Source organism: Halyomorpha halys, unplaced genomic scaffold (genome assembly GCF_000696795.3).
Source record: "Halyomorpha halys isolate HHAL.00 unplaced genomic scaffold, Hhal_1.1 Scaffold68.1, whole genome shotgun sequence".
In the NCBI taxonomy this organism is placed as follows: domain Eukaryota; kingdom Metazoa; phylum Arthropoda; class Insecta; order Hemiptera; family Pentatomidae; genus Halyomorpha; species Halyomorpha halys.
The window spans coordinates 783,185-804,478 of NW_027116161.1; the positions used below are offsets into that span (position 1 = coordinate 783,185).

Here is a 21,294-nt window from a genome sequence, read left to right on the forward strand (position 1 = left end):
CGACAACACTGTTCAACAACTCTTCAAATAACTGTCGAGAATAATTATTCTTATCTCTAATGTCAAGGTATATTTGTCTTCTCTAATATGAAGGAAGGGATATGAAGCTGTAGTAGGGGGGGGTGTATGAAAACTGAGTGGTGGGAGTTTCGAAGTAGTGAGATAGGCTTCTCTATATCTTGAAATAATATATATCAGCTTCAAATTTTCTGTGTGATAGTTATATATGAGTATCTTATATGAGTCAAAAATAGCAATTTCCCAGCTGCGGGTATAAAGGAGAAAATAAAAAGGGATGGGAATGCAAGTGGATCGAAACCCTTTCCCTTCAAAGCCATAAATGCCAACTCTTCAATGTTTTTACTACTCCTTGTGAAATACACATTTAATATATTTATTTGTAAAATTCCTCTTTATTTATTTGTAAAATGTCTTCATTAAAATGAAGACCTTTATAAAGTCACAGGTACTACTGTACGGTAACTTATGCTTATTTTATGCTGATTTTTCCGCATGGAGTGTTTTAACGACAAAAATCTTTGTAAGTATATAAATGTTCGTGTTAACATTGTTCTTTTCATCTACAGACCAATAAACTCTCATCTTAAAATCTATATTTAAAATAAAGATAGTGATGCAACGGGGTTATTCGAAAACGCTAGTAAACAGGTGGAATGGCTCAGCGTATCACAGTCGCATGTCGTATCCCCTCCGATTTCAAGTGGATAACTATTATTCTTAACTTCCGTTAAGACGCCTTCTGGTGGATATATGGGTTAAGTATGAGTTGTACGAAACAACTATATTTAGCCAGACATGAACAAAAATTAGTCCAGGGCATATTATGTTTCTCGTTCCCTTAAACACAAAAATAAACAGCATTTTTGGGTGTTTACACCAAGGAGTCAATTCGAAAATTTTTACATTGACATCATCGGATCTCTACCTCCATCAAAAGGACTTCCATTGATCTATAGATGGAACACATCGCACACCGCGTTTTGGAGTACCGGGACCATAGCCAGTTCGACTTGGAACGTTGATGTGGAATTGTACACACATCTACAACTACCTACAAGCCACGCACAAATCGCTGTATTTAGTGGTATTGTGGAATACTCAAATATTTGCTATACCGCTGCTCTGGTGAAAATTGAACTTGATACCAACTAATGGGCCTACTGGAAATCGGCGTTGTGGTGAATTCAAACCAGTGCAGCCGAAATGGTCGGTGAAAATTGCAAGGTAAGTCTCAACCCCACAGCTCACGTACATCACAGAGATAGGTGGGGCCAAGATCTGATGTAACATATAAAAGGTCAAAACCCTCGAGCACCTTGTCTTTGTTCTTTGGTGTCAAAGGAATAAAGAAAATCACAAGCTCCCTTTATGAAGGCTCTTTTAAGATGATAGGTCGGGAGGTCTGCTAAACATTCCACAGATTTCTGAACTATATATAGATCTGTTGAATATGAAATAGATCTTCCATACGATATCTGTCCAACTAGATGAAGTCAGGAACCTTCAAGAAGCACTGAAGGTGATCATTTTTCTTGATTCGTGAAATTCAAGAAAAACGATTGAAGTTCTCAATATAATTTTTTAACGAGTTTTTTTCATAACCCTAAAAAAACATAGAGGACAATTAAATGTAGTGGTGTGTGAAATTAAACTTATAAATGTTCTTGAAGAAAAACTTTTTATATAGCAATTGTTTTAAGTAATCAGTCTTTAATATCGCATAACTATTACCATATACTTTTAGTGCCTAATGTACTGTGGTATTTTTTGTATTATTCTCAGATCTGAAATTTGTTTCTAGTAAAATATAGTAAGTACGCTACTTAATGTGGTAGTAATAGAAGTAAATAATAATAAGTACCTCCATATCAAGCAATTATCCTTCTACCCTTGCTAGATCAACCAAGCTGAAATATTTTCTTACTCACTATAGCGGCTGCTTTACGATGATACGAATACCTTCCAACGTTGGTTGGACATAATGTAAACAAAGGTTCAACTACGATCTACCAATGCCTAGTAGTGAAAATTGGTCTTTCCAAACATTCAATCCGACGTTAGGAAATGTGTTGGGGACGTGACAGCCGTGCGCGAGTTGGTCTCAGAGTGCCCGGTTCGGAATGTTGTGGGCTCGATTCTCTCCTTAGGTTGTTAAAATTTATGGCAAAAAGGACCAATAACTATTTTTTTTTTTAATTTATTCGTTTAATGTAATTTACAACTGTACAAACTAATAAATACAATAAGTAAATATGTGGAATGGTTCATTTACACTTGAAAATCTTGGGAAGGAACCACCTTACTACGTACTTCAAGCGTTAATTTAATTTAGAAGGTCCCGTGGCCATCTTCTTTTTAGACGCATCAGAGGATTATCAAGGATTTTTAAGGATGAGAGATTAAGAACTAATGGGTTAGGATGGGTAAGCTGTTTGGACTGAAAAGACGTATATCTGTTTTGAGCCAAATCTGCAACGAATGCGTTGTTAAAGTCTTTGTGGATGAGTTTATTTGTAACGTAATAAGGAGCCTCAAGGATTTTGGGTTGTAAGGATTGGATGCGGGAGGAATTTTATGGTTTAGTAGAGCCCCAGAGCTCAGTTCTATATGTCCAATTTGGTCTGATTATCGTAGTGTATAATAATTTTTTGTAGTGAATGGGAAATTTAGAGCGTTTGTCAAGTAGTTGTTGTAGCAATCGAAATCTACGAGCAGTTTCTTGTCGTTTTAGTCTTGTATGTGGATTCCAAGTAAGTCTCTTGTCAAAATGGAGTCTTAAGTATCGAATCTGTTCAACAGGCGTTAGTGGAGTATTTAGAAAGGATACTGTAGGACAGGAGGATAGAGTAACCCAATTTAATGCTTATAAATAACCATATAACCATCAATGTAAACTGAACTACATTTACTACTCCATTGTTTAAAAACCGAACATGTGTTTTGAGATACGCCCGAGAAACGTTGATTTGATACCCTCCTACTTTACTACCATGACAATTTTCAAGACGGATTTACAATCTAAGGGGGGAAAAAAATCGTAGAGTAGATTAGTGAATTCCTGGCTCCTTGTAACCAAAACTACTTCTTTCGATGTTATCTTAAGCGAAATTTATCCAAGACCCCATTTAGTTTTTGCTGCTAAGGTTTTTTGATAGTATGCAATGAAGAATACATACTATCAAATAATACATGAGAATGAACAAGCTGCCAAGTTATCTAGGATCGGTTGTGCAGAAAACCAGCCTGGTCGACCACGTTCTTTTAGAAGAGCAAAATTTAATGAGTATGGGAGTTTATCCAGAAGTGGGATGGCATGCATGCATCGCATATCTTATTTGTTGTTTTAGTTATTATTTTAAATATTTTAATGGAAGGGAAAGAAAAAGCAAAAGGAATAAATCGAAAAACTTGTAGTTAGTTTGTAGACTGGTATTAATTGTAAAAGAAAACTGTGGAAGAAAAAAAAAATGTTATCTATGTATTATATTATATCATGTAAAAATATGTAACTTATATTTGTCCAGTCACAGATTGATCAGTATGCTGTGTAATGTAGCAACCCGATATATTTGGGCAGCATGAATAAAGTATTTCTTTCTCTTATTATAAGGACAAGACAAAGGCCAGAAACCAAGTTCAAGCGAGATGTAAGAAGTGGAAGAACCTATTGAATAAGGTTAAACGAATCCCCGGCATTACAGAGCAGAGGGGCTGGTTTGGATCTCCAAAAATCTCTATGGGATAGACATTGCAGACTCACCGACATGCCCTCTATGCAACATGGTTGACATGGATAGGGGTCATATTTTATCGTATGCTGCCTAAAAAATATACAAGATGCGTACTAACTCCTGCAGCACAGGAAAAAAAAAGTATGTAATTTACTGTTGGAAACACTGTCTATGTCTTTGTTCCATGCAAGGATACAATAAAAGAGAATTCCAAGGTAAGCAGTTTAGCACAAAGGGTGGACCTCAAAGTATTTAGTCAACGGGCTAGTTCTTGTAGGGTTTTTTTTTTTTTTTTTTTTTTTTTATAAATATACTTTGTTTGTCTGGCTTATTGCTTGAGTCGTGATATTAATAGGTTTCTACTTATTCCCTTTGAATCACTAAAATCCTGACGTTTCAACATTTAGGTCATCAGCATAAGTTAGAAGAACTGTATTGATAGTTATTTTCGTTTCGAATATTGTTAATATGTTAGTTCTTACTCTTGATATGATGATGCCAGCGATGCTGATCCTCACTTTTGGACCTTTCAGGAGTTTGTATCTGAGGTCGACACCATTCCAGAAGCTGATGAAGTACCTTTTGATTTGAACATTATCGCCTCCATGCAGCCTGAAAAAAAAAAAAATCACATCGTTAATGATTATAATGTACGATAAATTACAGCTATTAAAATAAAAAATCATATAAACTTTATTCAAAGTAAATAATTAATTTATAATCTTTAAATTTCTTTCTTGAGACTGGCAATTTTTTACTAAATAATTAAAAAACACTATCCAAATTATAGTCTCAAAACATTTATTTCATTTACACGTCCAACGTTTCGGCCAATTCGGCCATCTTCAGGGACAATCTATTACAAAAAGTTTCCATTATTTGTATGATCCTACAATCAATTCAATATATATATTTATATATAAATAATGTTAAATAATTGAATTGATTGTAGGATCATACAAATAAAGGAAAAATTTTTTGTAATAGATTGTCCCTGAAGATGGCCGAATTGGCCGAAACGTTGGACGTGTAAATGAAATAAATGTTTTGAGACTATAATTTGGATAGTGTTTTTTAATTAATTAGTAGTAAATAATTAAGGTAATTCCTATGGTATTCCTGATTGAATACAAATTTCTTTTTGGTCGTTAAAGTGCCATAGAGCAATGAAGTAGATGTCACGATTACTTAAATCATGGTATAGTACATTAGCCCCAGAGGAGAAAAAAGGCAGTTATCTCACCCCAATTTTTGATTACATTAATGAAAACTATGTACTATGCCAAGTATAGGCACGAACAACTAGAAATTAACATTTTGTGAGTTTATTTTGTCAAATATCATAAAAAACTACTACTCCTACAAAAATAAACATAATTAACTATTTTGTAGTAAATTTAACTAGCTTTAATTTGAGCGCTGGGAGACATCTGTACGTCCAATGGTTTCTGAAATGAAGTTTTTCATTAATCAAACTTATTGTCCGAACAACTATAAATCAATTTATTTTAGCAAATATCATGAAAACTACTATTCCTACGAAGGTAAAGTTCATAAACTTCTTTATAGTCCATTAAACTAGCTTTAATTTGAGTGCTAATAGACATCTGTACGTCACATCGTTCCTGCGATATAAATTTCTCAAAATAAATTAACTAACTACTAATCTTTCAGTAGATTTTTAAGAAATTTTACTTTTTAAAAAGCTATATGTCGAGAACTATTGGACGTAAATAGCTCTTATTGCTATATTGCTAATATTTAAGCAAATTTACTCTTCTTTAATGTTCTCTTAGATTTTTTAGTGTTGTTGTTAGTTATTAAGATATAGATCTCCAAATGAAAAATTAATGTTTTTTTTAAGTTTTTGAAAGAGCCGCAAATTTTTTTCCCCTATCTATGCTTGGCAGACTCATTGATTTTGACTAGTAATTATACCTAGTTTTCATTAAAATAATCAAAAATTGGGGTGAGATAACTGCCTTTTTTTCTTCCCGGCTCTTGTACTAGTAGATAATTAATCTTTTCATTTATTTGGGCTCAGTATAAGCATTCATGCCATTTGGTAGCATACTGTGCTTTATTAGCCATAAGTTTATAACTAACGCCCGATGTTTCAGAGTGATTTGGTTGAAATTAGTTGGTAAATATTATAATTATATAATTATAATTATAATTATATTATATTACAATGATGATGTGTAATTTGTGGGGTTGGGTAGCTCAATGGTAAGGCATTGTGCTACTAACTTCAAGGACTCGGGTTCGAATCCGACTATTGCAGATAATTATTTTCACTTTCACTCTAGTCGTGAGTCAACCCTGTGGGCTCGGAAGCTTCTTAATAGGGATTATTATACAATTAAGTGGGTAATCTTAATTTGGCAAAAATCTCTAGTTTAAGTGTGATTCTCCTTTATCAAATTCGAAAGTCTCAAAATTCACAAGATGGAAAGACCAATATAAAAGATTTTTTTAAATTCAACTAGTAATCGATTCATCACCCTGCTAATTCAAAGTTTCCCAGTTCCTCGATTAAATGCAAGTATGATAAGATATTTCTTTTCAAACTGCCATGAAAAAATGATTTGTAGTAAAAATAATAATAATAATATTCTATATGTATTTTGCGACTGGTCCCTTTAGGATAATATAAAGATTAGAATGAACTAATAGAACATCTACAATATAACTAAAATAATGAATCGGTGAAGAGAAAAAAATAAACAACAATATTTAACAGAATATGTAAAAAAAAAAAAGAAAAGAAAAGAGATAAAACAAAACCATATACCATTTCATAAATGGTGACAATTATTACTCGTGACTGACTACTAATAATATAAATAAAAAAGAATCAACCACTGATGAACTAAAAATAATTAACAAAAAGGGACAATTATTATTTATATACATATTCAAGAGTATAAAATAAAATCTAAAACATCAAAGGTAGAATAATAATTAGAAAATAATAATAAATAAATAACAAAGCAAAAAAATAAATCATCTAACAGATCATAAATATTAAGTATATTCTAATAACAATAAAAGAAAAAGAAAAAATGATTGTGTGAGCAAACATAGATATCTACAGAACTTTTAGGAACTGAAGATAGATAAGTTCATCATTTGACTATGAGAAAATTCGTAACCTCTGTTATGGTGAAATAAGTTACATCTAATTTCATTTTAATCTTTTCTCATACCTTTCTCTTCTACTTCTGGCAATCAGCTTATTTTAGTGAGTTTTTCCGAAATATATTTCTTAATATTAATATCGAAATTTTTGTTGATCATTTTTATCAGCGAAGATTAAGGGTTTCATCTACCTCATTTCATAAAAATCCAACTATAGTAACCTAAGGAGCAATGAACCAATAAATTTTGAACATGCTAGAAACAACCTGTTTTGCGTTGGAAGCTTGAAACTATGTGGACATTTGCATAAAAATAGCTTCTCAAATCCTGCCAGTATTACTTATCAGATTAAAATATTATTGTTACATAGTAACTAATTAAAGAATTATTTATTGATCTTTTTTTGAAAGTCTTTCCCAAAAGGAGAAGGGGAAAGGGTCGAAACCTTGGCTTATAAGCGATGACTCAATTCGACCCCCCCCCACCACCCCGAAGCACAATCCTTTCACCTTTCCACATTTGTTTAATTTTTTTTTTTTTAAATACGTCTGTCAAAATCTCATCTAATTCGGATTGTATTTAGCACACTATAAATAGACGATAAATCAATAAAGGAAATTAACGTGTCTAATAATTAATGCCTAAATTACAATAAGTGAAAAATTAACATCCCAGGATACAAAATGCATACATGAATCTGCATTTAATTAATCGAAACCTTATTTACTGCGACTAGACCAGTCTTTTTTTGGTGATGATTTTACGGAGATTGTTGAAGAAAAAATAAGAGTCGAAAAAAAAGTTATGTTAAAACTTTATTTCCAGGCGTTTCCATTTGTTTCTCCAGAGGAAATCCCACTTAATAAATAATAATTTTTCTGTATATTTTTTATGGATTGTTACTATTTAAATAACTGTATCTCGGAAACTATCTTAAACAGGTCTGTTAGGGGTCATAGTTTAGGAAATTTACTCAACATTAAATGTTGTTTTACTAGATTTTCTAGTGTTTAGGCATTTCAAAGATAGGGGGCTACAAATGAAAAATTAATTTTTTTATTAAATAAATCAAATTGCATCCTTGTATAGTCTCAACACTTTTTATTACATCAATAGTCCAACGTTTCAGCCATTTCGGCCATCCTCAAGGACAATCTAAACATTCAACAGCTAATTATACATTCATTTGTAACAATTTTAACAACAACATTATTATTAACAATATAACATACCTTAAATATAAATTCTCACCCTACATCAAAATTTGATGTGATAAAAAAATAAAATAAATCAGATTATGAGAAAATAAATAATAAATGCTAGAACTTAATAATATTTTTTTTCCCTTTCATCTGCCAAGACTCCCATTGGAGTCCTATACTGCTTCTGACATAAGGGTGCGGGGGTTCTCTACAGGTGACCAACGTATTCTAAGGGGGAGTCGAGATTTTCATTTTGTGGGACCGCCACTGAATGAAAAAGTCAACCAGGCCGGATTTGAACCGGCGGCGCCCACTCAAATCTCAGATTGATAGAACTGCGCCTAAACACCTGAGCTACGGACGGCCCTATTTAATAAGTTTAACTTCTAGCATGCGAGAGTCTCACGCTTATGTTAAAAACAGTTTAGAAATTAAGAAGAATTAAAGGAAAAAGGACGAGTTTTATCAAACAAAAAAACAGTAAACATTTGTACAATCAATATTATGAAGTGACAGATGAAAGTCCATTTACTGTAACATCGATGGCATATACGCGCTCACAAACTATTTTACGAGACTTGGCTATTCAGACCAGAGGTACACTAAGACGAACATTTTCGTTGAGACTCTAATTCGAAATTTTTAACAATCATAATCCCTCTTACCATATATTTCAATTATAGGTAGGATAAAGTAAAACTAATCTGCGACCAATATGAAAAAACAAAATATAAATATACCGTTTAATAAACGGGATACCAGTGATGCGGCGAGAGAGATACGCTGGGATCTCTTGAGCTCTGCTCTACCCCTCTAACGTGGGGGATAGAGTGGGCCCAGGGATCCTCAGGTCGATTGTGTAAATATTGTATATATTATTTTATTTTTCATACAGATAGTTTGATTATGTTCATATTGTCTATTCTTTTGTTTGTATATATTTTAAGAGAAGTTTTTTTTTTTTTATTATTTTTATTTTATTTTAGTATGTATGAGGTCATCCATCACTATTACCTATTGCCCACAACTGTGTGGCAAATTGTAATATCTATCAATAAATAAATCTATCAATCAAAAAAAAAAATAAATAAATAAACGGGAAACATAAATATGATTTTTTGAAAATAAGACACATTGCAATCTATCACTATTAAGGAGGTTATAATCGTGAAAATTATAAATTTCATATAAAATATTTATCGATCATTAAACTAATTATAAGGAAGATTATTCTTCTAGATTTAAATTGGTTAATATCTCGTAATTAATATTGATTACGTATTTAAAATCGATTATTTAATTTATATATAAAACAGTTTTATTGTATATATTTTTTCTTTATTATGCTTTTATTTATTAGTTTTTTTAGTCAATTTGTTTATATATTTGCACTCAGGAAGAAGGCAAAAACCAGCGGAATGGAATGTATGATGTTTTGCTTTAAAAATAAAGCTTTAAATATTAAATATAATTACTTCCTGTTATCTATATATAGTAAGCGGGAGAATTACGGTAGGAACAATTTTGAATCCAAGGTTTTAATGGAAATGAACGAGTTAAAATTGCAGTCTTGTAAAACGTTGTGAGTGGTCGGCCTAGTTTTAAAACTTACTACGGCACTAAAATTAAGTATTTAACGTAGTATTACCTGTGATGATACAGAAAATCTTCCGCTAAAATCCGGAAAATACAGGACGTACAATTTTACAATATTTATTTTACATTAAAAATTTTAATATTACTATTTTCTCAAAACGTTACGAAATATCTTGCTTAACTCGTTACATCAATGTACAATTAAAGGTATTTCGTATCAGATCGGTCTCATGTTTATCAAAACCATTAGATGGCAGTGTTTAAATGCCAAATTTTTAAAACATCTTCCTCTGAAAGACCTTTAGTTTAATTATTTTTAATAATTATTAACCATCTCTCATTACAAGGTAATTAGAGTAGTAATAATATATAATATTGCAGGAAAGCCAAAGATTCTAGAAAAAATAATATCTAACATAAGCTGATGGAAAATTACTAAAATTATTTTTTTTCCGTATTTACAAGGCTGTTATAAAAATATTCAGTTTTAACTTTCACTTATGCATGGATTAATTTTTACTCTTGGTGGGGTGATAATTGAATGCTGTGCGTTGTATGTTTTTGTTTTTTTTAATTTATTTATTTATTTAATGCAATTTACAACTGTAAAAAATAATACAATAAGTAAATATGTAGTATGTTTCATATACACCTGAAAATCTTGGGAAGGAACCACCCATTGGTGGTACTTCAAACATTAATTTAAATTAGAAGGTCCCGGGGCCATCTTCTTTTCAGACGCCTCGGAGGATTATCAGGGATTGTTAAGGACGAAAGATTAAGAATTAATGGGTAAGTATGGGTAAGGAGTTTGGAATTAAAAGACGCTTATCTGTCTGGGGCCAAATCTGCAATGAATGGGATGTTAAGGTCTTTGTGAATGAGTTTATTTGTAAGGTAATAAGGAGCATCAAGGATTTTACGTAGGATTTTGGATTGTAAGGATTGGATGAGGGAGAAATTTGATGATTTGGTGGAGCCCCAGAGCTCAATTCCATATGTTTGTCAAGTAAGTGTTGTAGCAATCGGATTCTACGGGCAATTTCTTGTCGTTTCAGTCTTGTGTGTGAATTCTAAGTAAGTCTCTTGTCAAGATGGAGTCCTAAGTATCGAATCTGTTCATTATGTTTTAAAGTAAAAAAAAAAAAAAAAAAAAAAAAAAGCAGAATATTTATAAAAATATTCAAGTTTACCCAACTGGTTTTCTATGAGTGATCGAGTATCTGCCGGAATCATGACTTTTAGTTAGTATAGACGGATATTTTCACTCGTAACATTCATAAATCGCGCTGAATATGGTTAGATACTTTGGTCAGTATACTAAACATTAATTATTGAAAATTAGATGTATTTTAACTGTAATATGGATAAATAATATCGATTTATAAATTTCATTATCTAAACAATTTCCTGGATATATTACGAATAGCAAATATTCATTCAATCTTTATCCCACTGATGACACATGTATACTGTTTGTAAACAACGACCCAACTAATGAATCACAAACACTACAGACACACATAACATCTATTGAAGAATGGTGTAAAAACTGGAGAATCACGAGTTTACTCTCCGTCGCAAACCTCTATCCTCCTGTCCTACAGTATCCTTTCTATATACTCCACTAACGCCTGTTGAACAGATTCGATACTTAGAACTCCATATTGACAAGAGACTTACTTGGAATCCACACACAAGACTGAAACGACAAGAAACTGCTCTTAGATTTCGATTGCTACAACACTTACTTGACAAACGCTCTAAACTTCCCAGTCACTACAAAAAATTAGTATACACTGCGATAATCAGACCAATTTGGACATATGGAATTGAGCTCTGGGGCTCCACCAAACCATTAAATTCTTCCCGCATCCAATCCTTACAATCCAAAATCCTACGTAAAATCCTTGATGCTCCTTATTACGTTACAAATAAACTGATTCAAAAAGACCTTAATATCCCATTCGTTGCAGATTTGGCCCAAAACAGATATGCGTCTTTTCATTCCAAATTCCTTAACCATCCTAACCTATTAATTCTTAATCTTTCATCCTTAACGATCCCTGATAATCCTCCGAGGCGTCTGAAAAGAAGATGGGTGGTTCCTTCCCAAGATTTTCAAGTGTACATGAAACATACAACACATTTACTTATTGTATTATTTTGTACAGTTGTAAATTACATTAAATAAATAAAACAAAAAAAAAATCTTCATCCCTAAGACCTGTCATTCACTTGGAGCGAAAAGCTGCGAATTTAATTCGTACGAAACGCAAAAACACTTCGGATGGAGGACCGCGTCCACTAGGACCTTATTGTTCGTCAGTTTTCGTCCGATCTGGTGCGAAATGTGAACCGATCCCCATTTGCTGGGATTTAGTTGCGAAAGAGTCCGAAAAAGAGAGATACAAGTGAGCTGTAAAAAGGTAATTTAGAAGAAACGTCAACAATGTATCGAAATGTGTCCTTTTTCATTTGAAATTGAAGAAGTGGTGGTTATCGTCAATTTGAAAATCATTCCGCAAACGACAAAATTCACGGAACTCGTTTATTTTTGCGTAAATGTCATTCATCCACATTTTCCGTCATTCGTCGTTCCGTGTACCTGAAACGTCGATGAATGAAAGGAGATGATTCCAAAACAGAAAACTCATCATTACAGCACTGTTCCGAAGAGCCATCTCGTCTACTACGAATCCGGACGAATACCGAGGCACGATTACGTACGAATGGCGTTCGCACAAATTTTTAGCTTCGCAATTCGCAGCTTTCCGCACCCAATAGACGAGAGGCCTAAGGCAGTACCACCCCAATCCAGCTCTTTGTCTCCTCTCATATTTTCCCTCATCTTAACGACGGTTGTGTCCACGATGATAGATCTGATGAAGTTCTTAACTAAAAGCATAATTGAACTGTTTTTTTACGATTTATTCTTTTTTTAGAGAGATAGAGAGAACTTTAGGGAAAGGGCTTATAAATCTGAAATTTCTTTCCCGTACTATACGTTGCAGCCCTTCGGTTCTCTATAACACTTCCATAAAACTACTTGATTCATTAACTCTGCTTAGTTGGACGTCTTTGCCATGAAGGAGATTTTTTTTTATAGGTTTTTTATACATTCTACTGTAATTAATATTTAAATTATAGTCCTATATTGATATATGATTTGAGTTCGATAGTGCTTAATAAAATTGATTTAAATTCATCAAAACAAGAACACTGTAGATACCAAACAGGGCTTGGTGGTTTTGTAACTCCAGTCTAAGGTGAACTAATAGAAATTTTCCAAATGCAGCGAAAAATTAACTGACACTGTGTTACTGGAACCACAAGGCAGATATTATGTAATTACATAATGCTTACTTTTTAACATATTTCAGTTATACCTCTATGGCTTTTGAACTGGTGTTTTATGGTCGATGATATTATCTACTTATAGTTAATGAATGAATTTATAATTAATTTCTGAAAATAATAACACAGGAGTACTGTTGTACCTAAAAGTAAGTACAAGTGGAGAGCAATGTAAAGTACTTTTATATCTTGATTTCAATTATGTAAAGTACTTTACATACCATATTACGTATCTTGATTTCAATTATGTAAAGTACTTGAAGTCGAGAAAGTCAATCGCTAAAACTTTTCAAACATTTAAGCATATTTAATTATTGTTAAAACAGTAATTTATAAAAATATAACTTAAGATTCGTTATTTTTTTTTTATATATTTTCGGTTGATGACATAAGTATGATCCATTGTAATCTGATCAAGGCGGTAAAGGTTCTGTAGTTTAAGGTATTAAGCAACAGTTTCATTGGTTGCTGTATTGCTCAATGACAACCAGCCCGTAACCGTGACCACTCGTTCGTCACAATCAAGGCTCAACTGGAAAGCACAGACACATTCGTCAAGCAACAATGGCAGCTTTATAAGTAGATTTTTTGTCAGTTTCATAACTATGAGAACTAATGAACATTCCTCATCCACCGTGTAACGTATCTGTGCTCCTAGTTCTCGGGTTTAGGTTCTAAATTCTTATACTTTATACTTGATTACTTGATTACCCATGCGTTGAATCTGGTGTTGGAAGACGTTCCTATTTAAATTTGGAACAAGATTTTTCAATGGATTTAGATTAAAAGATTGTTTTTAAATATCTTTTGGATAATTATCTGGAATCAGAAACATACTATCTTGCTGCCAAGTAAAAATAACGTACAACACAAAATGTGAGCAAATGAGCTTTGCGGAAGACAAGCGAAAATATGTTAGATTGACTATGAAATCGCTACATCTATGAATCCCAACGTTTGGGCGCCAATATATCAGGTTTCTCGCGATTCATGATTTTAAACTATTCATGCATCAATTCATGGTATTAAACCATTCATGCACAACGGATTGAAATTTCACTACATGGAGAAGGCCCTTGGATTCGAACTTTAATGGTTGGTTGGCTTTATTGGTCGAATAAAGTACTCTACAGCTAAGCATGGCATCTTAATATTCAAGATTTATAGCTTAACTACACTATAATGAACGCAATTGATTCCAAAAATTACAACATTACGTATAGGAATCTCTTAGAGGTATGAAAATTATACTAAGGAATTTTAGATCCAGCATGAGATTCGAAGATACTGACCTGTAACCATCGTAGTCGACGATGACCAAGATTTCGGGGTATATGACGTACGGTGCTTCCCTCTTTGTTCTCAAAGATCGTTTCCTCCTTTTTGGCGTAAATTCTCCAGGCTCCATTAAGGCTGTCAAAACACAAGATTAATGAGTAAACCTAAAGCTAATAATGAGAGATGGGAATGAAAATATGGCAAAAGAAAATCGATCATTTTCTTTTGTTTTCCGATGTTTGATAATATCGATTTAAAAATTCTTATGATCAATTAGTTTATTCTAAAATTCTCTCGTTTAGAAGGAGATTTGAGATTAAAAGCAAACTATATTGTCGATATAAAGGAATTTTTTTTTTTTTAACTTTTGTTGCGTGTTCCGATTGTAACGATGAAAGATGAATCATTAGGTACACTCTTTATTGGTCTAAACAAAAATGTTTATTCTTGAACAAATAGCAACATATTACACATAATTATTATGAGAAAAAATATTAAGATCTTTAGCCAAACGAAACACACAGATAATTAATTATGCAATCATATAGCAAGAGGTTTCAAATGGGTTTGCCACTAAAACTAATGTAAAATAGTGAAACATAAAATTAGTTATAAAATTTATAACGTTGCCATCACAAACTATTTACTTTATTGAAGAGAATACAATCTTCTACAAAATAAGGGTATTAATTATTACTGTTCAAGTATTCATTCATACAATATATATAGAAAAAAATAATAATACTCATTGAATAAAAAGAAAAAAAAAATTTAAATAAAGAAAATACTATCATCATGTGTTTAAATAAAAATATAAATCTATGTTGATAAGATAATTAATAAATTAATCTGATTAAATAATAAAAAATAATTACGTATAAGAAGAAGAAAATTAAATTTTAGTTAAAATAAAATAAATACACATTCATACCTATGTATAATATTTTAATTCTGGCTGGGGAACTCCGAACCAAGCTTTGCCAGCCTCGTATTGAAGGCAAAGCAGGGCTCTAAGAGATCCCAGCGCTTCTATCCCAGCCACGTCAATGGTATTGAGGGCCAGTGGTGACTGAGTGAGAGCGCTTAGGCCGTATACACTAACTTGAGCGGAGAAGCTGACCATTGCCAGAACTCCAAGATCAATGCACAAAAGGTTTCGGGGCCAATTCCGTTTCAATCTTCTGGAGGATTATATGGGTGGTTAGGACTGGATAGGGATATTATGGTATTTCGGAATATTTATATAAACCGCAGGCTATTTGAATTGTGAACTAATATCCATAAAGTATACAACTTTTCTTTTCTTATGCTAAAAAATTGAAAACTATTAAATTGTCCCATTTTCTAGAACAATGTGTACACCAGAGATGGGCAAAAATTTAGCTATAGCTCAAACAAATAGCTAAAATTGCCATGGATACGATATTTATTTATCAATGATTCATTCATGGATAAGGCTCATACCCATAGCAATTTTATAGAGTTTTATATAACCATATATTGTTCATTATTATTTCGTTTTTAAATCAATTTATCAGTTAAAGTATATCATTACAATCCTCAGCTGTTTCAAGGTTCAATCGGATGCACTTTTAATCTACATTCTTTATCTTTACAGCTTAATAGAAAAGGAGGTACACAATGTCTTAATAGTTATTAGAAAAATTATTATCATTAACTATAATTCGACAGGATTCAAAACTAATATGCAAAGTACGGTTTTTCTTTTCCAAATCTCATACCGATGCGAAGCCCATAAAGTTGAAGACAGTTTTGAATCGTGTTGGAACAAACCTTATATTACTTTATGTTATATATTATTAAATACATTTTATGTTTGTAATACTCACCATAGTCTGAGTATTGACCTTCCCCTTGACGGTTTCTTTTGTACACAACATGATTTCGATCAGCATCCTCTTTGAGTAGCCTATTTTGTTTGATTCTTATCGATTTTGGTAAGGGCTTGAGTACCAACTCATGGCCAATAGTACCTTCCTGAAACAGCAAATGCTTATAACCGATAAAGTTATGAAGGACAAATTTTTTTTTTATATTATCTATATCCATGACCAACTATTGAATATTTGTCTGTTCATTAATAAAATATTTTGTCATTAAAAATCTTTTATTTTCTTTCCCTAGCGTTTAAAAGAGAGATTACTAAATTTAGATGTTCAATTTTATATGGTTTTCTTAACCAGTATAAATTTTCATGCTATGATTTCATTAAATAGTATATAAATTGGTTTTATATTGAATATTTGAAGGTAAGAAAGAGTAGTTGTAAATTAAAAAAAAAAAAATTACATATATGTATCTACATATTAATTTGGAGACTGAGTGTGGGCTAAAAAGAGGGTGTCCACCTCAGACTGACCAATTGACATCATTCACTACCAAGGAAGAAACACACACTGAAATTCTCAATCTCCCAAAGTGTAGTATTTTTGGTCATATTATTGTAGCTAATAATTGCATAATAAAAAAAAAGAAAAAGAAACGTTTCAAATATTATTTATTTTGATTGCTAAAGCGTTAGTTCAAATATAGTGCTGAGAAAATAAAAATGAAAAGAGAAGGCTTAAGAAATATTGAAGTTACGTAGAAAAAGATTTTTAGTTTTTTAATATTGACAGACTTTTGAAAAAGAATAAATTGGATAAAGCTGAAGACTAAGTCCATTATTTTATAAAAAAAAGTTAAAACAAAATGCTCACATATAAAACGGCCCCATCGGATGGATCAGTGTGAACAAGTAACGCTGCTTCGTTTTCGATGTCTTGATAAGTGTCACCAGACGGTTCCTGCAATTAATTTTTGTTAATTAATGTACTTTTAATGGCGTTAATTGTATTGAATTGCTATCAAATGTACTTACCTCGTGTGGTATCAATTGGTATACAATATGTCCGCTAGAGTTAGTCGCTACGGTATACAGTGGCACCTCGGATTTTACCAAGTTATCGTTTTTGGTCAATTTTAAGTCGAGGTCTTTACCAAAGGCTTGAAGGCGTAAGCGCTTGGTTGGGTCTTCGGTTGATACTTCCCTCTTCCTTATGCTTCGCAACCACACCACTTCATATTCCGGAACTAGCCAATATCAATCACACATTATTATTGATTAATGGATCGGAAACAGATAATATAATGAAAGTCGGTCATGAAAGAACAGAAACAGATCAATTCGAAAACTATACATAAAATAACTGTATCCCTATGAGGCGTAATCTGGTTTTGGCCAATATATAGCTCATAACCTTAGAGCTGTTCTAAAGGAGCTTAATCCCAGAATAGTAAACTATTTTTCATTTAATTTCATAAACATGTATTTATAAGTAATAAATGTATATATTATTTCATTGACAAAAAAAAAAAAAAAAAAGAAGCAAAATACTTACTTATGAAAGAAATATGTAGGATAATGTAAAGGCGATGAAATTTATAAAGGTATAGAAAATACAGTGCTACTAACACTAAGTATCCAGTTCGAATCCGGCTGGGCAAAAAATTGTTTTCTTTTAGACTGCAGCCGTGAGTCAACTCCTGTGGGTTCTACCCAGCCTCTTAAATTGGTACCCTTAATTGGTTAAAATCTGGCCAAATCACCTCCTTGCACAACCGTTGATCTAGTAACAGTACTTCCTTACAAAGGACTGAACCCTGCTGGGTTGTAGCAGTAAAGATTTTAATTTATTTTTTTTTTTTAATGGAAAATACAGACTAAAACATGTACTTAAAAGAAAAATATATGTAAAATCGTTGAAATATTAAATATATATAAAATAAAATTAGTTTAAATATCATGAAATATAGTATTTGATTATCTTAGTAGCACCAAATACTATATTTCATGATATTTAAACTAATAATATGCATTATTATTAGTTTAAATATCATGAAAAGCTAGCAAGCATATACATGTAAATAGAGGCTAGTGGAAACATAAAAATCCCATCAGTAGTAATAATGTAACAACACATTGTTATTACTAAGGACAGGAGTTTTATGTTTTCACATATTTTTTTTCGTGATATTTTAAACCAATTTTATTTTATATATATTTTTTAACATTTTAGCGATTTTACATTTTTTTTTTCGGCTGAAACTCCAACTGGAGTCCTATACTGTCTAACCATGGTTAGGGGTCAGGTTTTTCATTTTGTTGGATCACCACTCAATGAAAAAAGTCAACGCCCCAGGCCGGATTCGAACCTGCACCACCAAAATTGATCTCAAAATGGTAAGACTGCGCCCAACTCCTGAACTACGGACCATTTTTTTCTTATAAGTTCATGTTTCAGTCTGTATTTTTCATACTCTTATGTACTATCGCCTTTACATTATCTTACGTATTTTTTTCACAAGTAGTTATTTTTGCCGATATTCTTTTTTTTCACTTGGTACTTTTTTTTTTTTGTAAATGAAACGAAATATTATAAAAAATAATAAAAAAAAAATTCAAATATAATTCACAAATCAGATATTCCTCAATTAGTTGCCGGGAAACCTCAAAAAATAAGTAATTCTATGAAAGTTTATGAGCATGGTTAAAGAGATTTTATTGCTTTCAACTGCCATTTATTACGTCTGAGGATGCGAAATGATTTTTCGGTAGACACAAATCGATTATCCTCATCATTTTTATTCCTTTCGCAAATTAATTTATGAGTAAAATGAGGATGTTGAATAAAACTATATAATTTAAATTACCATTATAATTAAATGTATTTGTTTAGAAAGCCTCTCTTAACAAATTAAAAAAGTATATTATTCATTTTTTGGCTTTTAAAGCTGGATTTCTCCATATTTTTATTACATAATTGTCTAAAAATAATTATATATTTTTTTCTTTTTTTATCATATGAAAATCTTATCCCTAATTATTACCTATTATTTTAACATTAATACAAGCTGCCTTGAACATTTCTTATATAACTATCGGTTTAAGAACCTCAAGTTCAAACGAAAGAACTTTTCCTTCCCTTGAACTTTAATATTTGTTTCCAATCACTCGATTAATTATTCATCATATAGTTCTAGATGGTATCCTTAAGTTTATAAGATGATGTCATTATGAATTTTCTTTTATTAAAACTTTTACAGACATGTATGCTATTTTTTTTTCAATTATTATTGAAATAATGAACCATTGTATTAATTTTATCACGTTTGTGTATAAATATTAATGTAATATTTTGTCTGTAAATAGTAACGTAATCATATTAGTGAATAAAAATAATTTCTTATTATGTATAACGAAATTATAATAATTATAATGCAATGATTAATAGCTTTTTATAAGTACAACTTATAAAGTACTAAAAATATTTTAATATCGATCTCCAGCCCGTATGATTTATTTCAAGGAAAAATATACTCCTTTTTTTGATTCAATATTTTCTATAACTATTTCGTAATAGACAAACTATTTTTTCGAGTTTTAATTTGTAAAAAAAATCATTGAAATGAACTCATTAAGTTATACATTACCCTTGGATGGATGGTCTACATGAAAAATCTTTTTGAGTTCTTCTTCTGTCATAGATTCGTGGATCTGGAAACATTTAAAATAGTTAATAATGCCGTATTATTAACAGTTATAAATTAATAAATTAACAGTTTGTTAAAAAAAGAAAGTAGTAATAATAAATAGGCCATTAAAATGAGAGCCCTTGGAGTAGTTATTGGAAATAAATGTTGAAAAATCGAAGATATTTTTTATTGCTTTATTTGATGTCTAATAATGCTTTATTTGATGATAAGTTTGGATTGGAGTAGAAATTAAAATCGTTAGAAATTTAGACCTCTTAATATCGGAAGGTAAAATAAGTTTTACCAATCAATAAGTTGTGTCCGTCATTTTGATTTTTTAAAGTATTAAACATAAACAATTTTACTTTTTGTAATTATTCCATTGGTTACTGGCTAAATGCTATAATATAGTCCATTTTAAAGTCTTTATTTCGACTAGTTGGAGATATAATTTATAATTGAATTATATAATCAAATGTCCTTTAATTTTGTAATTAGAACAAAGGAAGCACCGTTTTGGAATCATAAGTCAATAATTAAAAAAAAAATATACATAATTTTTTTTTAAACTATACAACCTGTGTTGAAAAACATGAACATAATTCTCAAAAAGCGCGATCAAAACAATCTCCTACTTTTCGACATTTATTTCCACTGAAAATCTATATTTTAATGTCCTAAAACACCTGATCTGTATTTTAGTTATTAGAATCCATTGATAGAATATAAGAATATATATATATTTTTAATTTACAAGCGTTATTTTAGAGAATACTCATTATTTTATCTTTGTATTCAGTTTTTAAAATTGATATAATACTTTTTTAAAATATAAGTAACCCGGCGTCATAATGTGGGTAACCATAACTGGAGAAAAATCTGGTGGTCAAGCGTGATTCTGACCAAATCACATCCTTGCACAATCGTTTGTTTAGTAACAGTACTTCCTTACTCATTACTGCACTCCTGACCTTTCATGGGATGTATTTTCTATTTGTTTATTTATCAGCAAATTTTGTTTGATTAGGTATGTTTCATTTAGTTTGAACACCTTACATCGTGACCTCAATACCCCGTTTGTTTCAGACCTTATCACGTAGACTGCCACGATACTGTTTCTCAGACTAGGTTATACATATTTACACAGTTATACTACAAATTTCGTCTTAACCGTACAAATATGGCAAGTAAACAAATTTCGATATAACTCATAGTTAGCATCTTAGGTGATAATAACGCAAACTACGAGTTACCTCGAATTTAGCAATCGACATGGTATCCCATCAAAATTCTCTAACTTTCAGCAGAACCTAATTCGTCGTCTGAATCTCCTATAGTACAATTGATATCTATCTCAAACCATCCCTATTATCTTCTTCAAAGTCTGAAACGGCAGTGACCCCGAGAACTTTTATAAATATAATATAATTCTT

The 21,294-nt window shown here is 31.4% G+C and overlaps 1 protein-coding gene across 2 annotated transcripts in view; it reads right to left on the reverse strand.

Moving 5' to 3' along the window:
• sona (sol narae) overlaps positions 1–21,294 on the reverse strand; it is a gene marked incomplete at its 3' end in the record, with an annotated part of 106,128 nt that overhangs the window by 15,280 nt on the left and 69,554 nt on the right. For both annotated transcript variants that reach the window (XM_067053035.1, XM_067053036.1), the window contains 6 exon segments: positions 4,235–4,364; positions 14,341–14,461; positions 16,177–16,324; positions 17,047–17,133; positions 17,208–17,419; positions 19,820–19,883. In XM_067053035.1, coding sequence (XP_066909136.1) covers positions 4,235–4,364; positions 14,341–14,461; positions 16,177–16,324; positions 17,047–17,133; positions 17,208–17,419; positions 19,820–19,883 — 762 coding nt within the window.